This window comes from Aplysia californica, unplaced genomic scaffold (genome assembly GCF_000002075.1).
Source record: "Aplysia californica isolate F4 #8 unplaced genomic scaffold, AplCal3.0 scaffold00607, whole genome shotgun sequence".
NCBI lineage: Eukaryota > Metazoa > Mollusca > Gastropoda > Aplysiida > Aplysiidae > Aplysia > Aplysia californica.
The window spans coordinates 194,028-201,440 of record NW_004797877.1 but is presented as its reverse complement, the minus strand read 5'-3'; the positions used below and the strand labels follow the sequence as shown (position 1 = coordinate 201,440).

At 41.6% G+C, this 7,413-nt stretch overlaps 1 protein-coding gene across 1 annotated transcript in view; it reads right to left on the bottom strand.

Moving 5' to 3' along the window:
- LOC101852354 (cGMP-dependent protein kinase 1) overlaps window positions 1-7,413 on the bottom strand; it is a gene marked incomplete at both ends in the record, with an annotated part of 15,762 nt that overhangs the window by 6,335 nt on the left and 2,014 nt on the right. The window contains 1 exon segment of the mRNA XM_013087594.2: window positions 5,987-6,092. Coding sequence (XP_012943048.2) covers window positions 5,987-6,092 — 106 coding nt within the window.

The following is a 7,413-nucleotide window of genomic DNA, read 5'->3' as shown; positions in this document are numbered from 1 at the left end:
TCGATAGGTAGATAGAGAGAGAGAGAGAGAGAGAGAGAGAGAGAGAGAGAGAGAGAGAGAGAGAGAGAGAGAGAGAGAGAGAGAGAGAGAGAGAGAGGGTGTAACGTGTAACAGAGAGAAGTATTTATCACTAAATTCATCTTTATTCCTTTCTGCTGTTCTGAAGTGTTTTTGTTACAATCATTCCCAGGGAAAGAGAAAGCAGCCTGAGGCGGGGAAAATTCTAATATGAAATACCGTTTATTTCTACATAATTCCTAAACCTTAATGCTGCCCGAAAAACCAAAACGGGGAAAAATTAAAGGAAATCGTGTGCTCTTATAACCAATTGAGAGGAGAGAGGAGTTAGAAGTAAAAACGTAATGAAAATTTTCAGTAGAGGCGTGAGGTGAAAATTACTTAAATAGGAAGCCCATTTCTTTAGGGGAAACATGTCGAGAGAATGACACAAAAGTGTAGGATTTGTGTGTGTACCTCTGAACGCCTGTCCGTGAGTGCAACGTTAGTATGTGTCTGCGAGTGTGACGTCCATTATCATTTGTCTGAGAGTGAGATGTCAGCATCTGTTTATGAGTGTGACGTTCGTCAGCGTATATCTGTGAGTGTGAGGTCCGTATGTATCTGTGAGTGTGACGTCCATAATATGTGTCGGTGAGTGTAACGTCCATTATTAATTGTCTGAGAGTGAGGCCTCCGTGAGTGTGAGGTCCGTATGTGTCTGTGAGTGTGACGTCCGTATGTCTTCATGAGTGTGGCGTCCGTGAGTGCGTGTCTGTGAGTGTGGCGTCCGTGAGTGTGTGTCTGTGGGTGTGACGTCCGTGAGTGTGTGTCTGTGAGTATGACGTCCGTAAGTGTGTGTCTGTGAGTGTAGCATCCGTGAGTGTGTGTCTGTGAGTGTGACGTCCGTATGTGTCTATGAGTGTCGCGCCCGTGAGTGTGTGTCTGTGAGTGTAGCATCCGTGAGTGTGTGTCTGTGAGTGTAGCATCCGTGAGTGTGTGTCTGTGAGTGTGGCGTCCGTATGTGTCTATGAGTGTGGCGTCCGTGAGTGTGTGTCTGTGAGTGTAGCATCCGTGAGTGTGTGTCTGTGAGTGTAGCATCCGTGAGTGTGTGTCTGTGAGTGTGACGTCCGTATGTGTCTATGAGTGTGGCGTCCGTATGTGTCTGTGAGTGTGGCGTCCGTGAGTGTGTGTCTGTGAGTGTGACGTCCATGTTATGTGTCTATGAATGTGACACCCGTATGTGTCTATGAGTGTGGCGTCAATATGTGTTTATGAGTGTGGCGCCCGTATGTATCTCTGTGACGTCTGTTAGCGTGTATCTGTGAGTGTAATGTCCGTATATGTATGAGAGTGTGAAGACACTAGGTGTCAGTGAGTGTGACGTCACCATGTGTCTATGAATGTGGTGTACGTGATCGTGTGCATGTGAGTGTATCTGTTTGCAAGCTCTTTGTGTGTGTTTGTGTGTATGTGTATCTGATTGATTTTGAGTGCAACTGTGGGTTCAGATGTGTAGGCGTAAGAGCCGATATGTCTGTCTGTCTGTGTGACAAAGAGAGAGAGAGAGAGAGAGAGAGAGAGAGAGAGAGAGAGAGAGAGAGAGAGAGAAGGAGAGAGACAGACAGACAGACAGACAGACAGACAGACAGAGAGAGAGGGACAGAGAATCTTTGTGCGTATGTATGAGTGTGTGTGTGTGTGTGTGTTTGTGTGTGTGTGTGTGTGTGTGTGTGTGTGTGTATGTGTGTGTGTGTGTGTGTGTGTACGTGTGTGAGTATGGAAGACAGAGAAAGAGAAGGAAGGAGAGGAAAGAGAGAGACAAAAAAGAAAGAAAGAGAGGGAGAAAGAGAGAGAGAGAGAGAGAGAGAGAGAGAGAGAGAGAGAGAGAGAGAGAGACAGAGAGAGACAGACAGACAGACAGACAGACAGACAGACATACAGAGACAAAGACAGGGAGGGGGGAGACAGGCAAACATATACCGCAAATGCATTACAGTATTATACCCGTTACAACCTTTATAACTCGGGCTACTTGGACCCCAGCTGTCAAGGCCAACCGGACTGTATCGACATACCACTCACGACAGGTCGGCGGAGACATGCATTGATGAATACATTCGCAAAGTGGGAATAAAACTTACCTCTGTCACTTGAGAGGTAAAACGCTCCCAAATAACATTTACTTGGACTACTAGAAAGGCAGGTTTTGAAATAAGTTTGATATAGAGAAAAAACCGAGGAAAGACTGATGGAAAGAGAAAAGAAAGGGAAAAATGACAATTGAAAGCAGACAGAATAAGCCCAGCTAACCTAAGGAAAAAACGGTATAGACCATTTTTCAGAGCACGCTTAACCTACATTCTGGAAATGGGGTTTGGGAGGAAAAGGGGGGTGGGGGTGGAACAGGGAAACGAAAAAGATAAACGAGAACATTCACACTTCGGTCGGTCATGAATTTATAACAAAAGTGCCAAATTAGAACTTGAACGCTACAAAGAAGGAATGCTAAATGAGAACTTGAGTTAACGCCCACTTTACAACAGTTAAGTTCTTTGAGCAGCAATTACCCAAAGACACACAAGGGGAGAGGTGAAATTACCCTACGAATATAGAAAGAGACTAATAAGAGCATTGCAGAAATTATCCAAGAAAACAAGACACACAAGGAAATTGCAAGAGCTTGGCAATGGTGTAGACGGGCTAGAAAAAAAGGGCAACCAATAAATGTGCAAGGACACAAGTGAGGAGTGAACAACAATGATGGTGTGAAAATGGTAATTATAGGCCTTGTGCAGAAATCTTTTGTCGTTCTTACTCTCATCATAATCTAACAACACTAGTAGTTTGTCTATCGAATGGATTTCGATCGATTTTACACAAAAGTATTTTCTCTTTTGTCGTTGCATTATCTGTATAATCAATGTTATGAATTTGTAGAAAAAAGCAAAGATGGGTGAAAAGTATTTTTGAACCCCGTAGCGATTTAAAAAACGCAAATAAAAGATGTGATAATACAAACTTAAAAAGTAACAAGTGCTAAAAAATGTTCCTTTGAACAGGCATTCCTTATGGTTACACACTTTTACTTCTCACGTACATACATGCAAATAAATATTATAAACAGAAACAAAACCCACCGACATTCTTAGATGCAAGGAACAATTCACGCTCACCTTTACAGCTCACACGTTCAAACAGATTTAAGTCCCCCCCCCCTTCAGACAAACAGACACTCACATACACACACACACACACACACACAAACACACACACACACACACACACACACACACACACACACACACATGCACAATATTGAGTCATCCATTAATAAAGCTAGTCACCTCCCCATGAAACTAAATCATAAATCTCCATCCATCCATCAATCCATCCATCCATCAAACTGTTCATATTATTCACCCAACCAGCTATTCAGACTCGCATCTATTGATCTGTCAAACTAAAAGTGCAGCTATGCACGCTTCCACGCAAGAAGGTGAAAACGAATAATCAATTCACTTATTTCATATTATTATTCACATGCACCAGTAATTATCTTGAAAGTAAAGAGGAATAAAAAAAATATGTAGAAACCAAAAATGTACCACACTGAGGCGAAAAACGTACGCTTAAGTAGTACGCAACTACAATGCAAACGTGATGTAGCTAGAAACAATAATGATTATCTTAGATGAAATTACGTCAACAATATTGCGGACCTATTGAAAGTGCACCCAATGTAAAAGTATAAACAAAGTCTGCTCAGGCCTCCTTCTCCCCCCCCCCCTTTTTTATTTACATTTAATACTTCATGGGTACCTCCATGTTGGCCCCCACCTATAGAGGCGACCCACGGTGTACAGAGTAGCTAATGTGAGTTCCAAATGGAGGGTCTCAGCACACTATTACTGAAAGTCAAAGGCCAAGGTTGGAGCACACTTCGGACCAGTGTAATAATTACAAAGAAATAAATAAATATCTTCACGCTCTAAAATGTCTACCTAACTTGTTTTCGAGATAAGGATTTGAAAGTTTAAATTTCATAGCTCTATTGAGTGGACATATAATTTTGAAATAAAAAAATACCATCCTAAAAGAGGTACTGATCGAGCACTTTTGTTTCCAAGATATGTCATAATTCTTCTTTTCACATCGATCAAGGAATGGCCTGGGTTCCTTATACATGTATCATCATCCAATGCCAGATCTGCGACAGACATCGGCGATCATGGTTCTCCTTTCATTTCATTGCTCGGATGCTCTCAAAAAAGCTACGTTTCCCTGATTTTTTCCTGTCACCCATTTGTTTAGGTTCCCTAAGTATGTTGTTCTGGGCCTACCCCTGCCTCGCTTGCCCTCAATTTTGCCAGAGAGAGCTAGATGTTCAAGACCCTTACGTCTATTCAGGTGTCCCAAAAACTGCATAATTTGTCGTTTCCTGATTGTTTTTAACATTGAGCATCTATTATAAATATCAAAGCCTTTTAGAATGTACTTGTATATTGTGGAAGATCAAAACACAACATGGCCTTCAAGCTGACAGGGTTTATCTCCACCAGCTTCTATGGTGTAGTGGTTAGGTGTTTCGTTGTTGCACGCAGAAGACTCAAGTTCGATTTCTGTGTGGGAAAAATTAGTACCGAGTATCTCGGGGTTTTTTTCTGCTGGGACGTTGTGTCCATCTCAGCCAAGGTTAGCCCCAATAAATGGCCCAAAACGGTGTTGATGGGGATTTGAAGTACTAACGTAAAAGATTATCCCCTGAAGAGAAAATATTCAGGAGAGATTTCTCATAAACAAGATAGGCAGGAAGAAACCCAGCTCGTTGCTGGTATACTGTCAGGGCAATGGGATCGCGCTCGCAAATTGTATTAACACAGTGATACATTAATGCCCCTTACAACTTTTTCATCAACCACTTAACAAGGCACAGTCTATTTTGCGACCGAAAGAGGTCAAGTAGAGCACAAGTAGGCCACTGTAATTGGATATTTTGTGATGTTTCAGGCCGTGCTCCATTTATTTTACAAGGAACAAAACATTGCAAGCTCTCTTTTAAAAAAAAAATGGAATGAAAGCACAACATTTGTCATCCCCAATTTGTTTTAGGTCTTTCAAAATGAATGTAATGCCATAGAAAAATATATTAGTTTCTTTTTAAATGTTCTAGCTTAGAAAAAGTTACCCATATTTTTGTATTCCAACTTCTTAGATTTTCAATAGTTTTAAGATTGCATACGTTCTGGAGTAATTTGGCCGGTTTGTACTCTTCAGACATTTCATAAGTGCCCAAAGTTATTTTTTCGGACGGCACAATTCTGATATACGGTGCAATGATCCTGGTTTGCACCTTCAAAGAGGAATATGATAACGAATGTGGTTTTGGAGTTCTTTAGGATTTCCATAATCTCTTTTACTAGGTCCTGTCGGAGACAGACGTTTAATTCGGAGGTTCAACCTCCTAAATTAGCGAACAATGTTAATTTTGATTATATACCCCTCCCCCACCGTACAGCAGATTACCCTCCCAATTGTGTCTGTCCTTGTGGCAATAACCCCTGCAGATCACTTTTTCATTATTATCAGGAGATGTCAACTGACTACGAAAAATGAAATCCTGAAACTCTCGGACACTTTGAAAGGCGCGCATGGGGAACTCGAAATCGACTGATCCTTCTGTCGGGCAAAATCCGGACAATTTGAGGAAACTATTTCTGGACTTTACCCAGAAATTCGGTACCTCTGTATTGTACATGTGGTCAGACACATTCGTTTCAGGGATACATATTTAAGAGAAAAATAACGATAACACGAAAGTTTAGAACAAGGAGGTTTATGGTGAGCAAGGTGAAGCGATAATGTACACAACGCAGTAGTTCAAAATACTCGATTCAGGAAAGCAACAAACTTGAGGAATAAATGGAAACATTTCCTGGCTGTTTTTCATAACAAAAGTACAGTACTGAGAATTGAGGGAAGGACCTACCTGCGTAAGAAATCCATATGTTCTGAGTGACGTAACAGGCCGGTTCTCATCATGATACTCTGGAAGCACTGGCGGTCGATGGCCCATAATCGACAGTTGGTAAGGGCTGGAGAAGTTATAGAATGCAAAAAGAAAATTAAAAATCCACATTATGCTTAGATTAACAGAAATGTTTCAGGACTCATCATGAAAAATACACAATGTTCAAGATTAGCGCTAAAAGGGCAATAAAGTATCTCTCTCTCTCTCTCTCTCTCTCTCTCTCTCTCTCTCTCTCTCTCTCTCTCTCTCTCTCTCTCTCTCTCTCTCTCTCTCTCTCTCTCTTTCTTGAGATCTTCTGTTTCTCTTGAAAGAAATATGCAATTATTCAACGCTGACAGGAAAAACAAGTGACAACGTTTACCAACTATTATAGTAAAGTTGTTCAAAATCACACCGAGGAAGTATCCATCAGTTGCCACGCATTGTTTTCCCCCTAGATCTCTATTGTTTCAATTTATAGTTTGTCATTCATAAGAGCTATTGCAATATCATTATGCCTTCATTTTGATTCTATGCGAAGACCAGGACATGTTTATACAACACTAGCACTGTCTTTGGCAAAATATGTGTTTGAAACATTGTGATGGAAGCACTGTTATCGTACAGTAAGTTCTTTAGACAACCCCCACCCCCAACCGCCGCCTCCACTTAAGCTTTTGTTTTACCAACAAAAAGAAAATGTATAATTACAATATAAATGATCCCAAGCATAAAGGGCCCAGTTTTAGTATCGCCATTTTCCCTCATCACATGGAAAACAACTCCCTAATCAAACAGACCACGGAAACCTAAAAAATTAACAGTTACTTGTCACCAAGTGTGAATTAAGTAATCAAACACACCGAGTAAAAACCTTTTGCACATAGTTCACGAGTCCATATCTATCTGTCTGTCAGTCAGTCCGTCTGTCAGTCTGTCTGTCTGTCTGTCTGTCTGTCTGTCTGTCTGTCTGTCTGTCTGTCTGTCTACAGATAGCATAACCCCCCCACCCTCAATTTTTGAGAAAGACGAACATATCGGCAAGATTAAATAAACGATCCGACTTGAAAACATACTATTTACGGTCTACCGTAACGGGAGGAGGGGGGGGGGACACAAAGTTGAAGTCGCTTTCAGTAACAAGTTCACAGAGAAGGCACATGAGTAGCAGACACGTCTGAGAAGGAAGCAATATGTCTGACCTGGCGGTCAACCAGACAGGCAGGAAGTCTCCAGAGAACCCGAGACATGCGCAAAAAGCAATACGTCTGCACGGCCTCAGGGTCACGGGCAGAGACGACAAGACACCCATGAAGTCAATAGACTTACTTCGAGGAAGATACGTCTTGGAAAGCAGTCAAACTTTCAAGGGACTGAAAGAGCTGTGAAATTAATCCCCCCCCCCC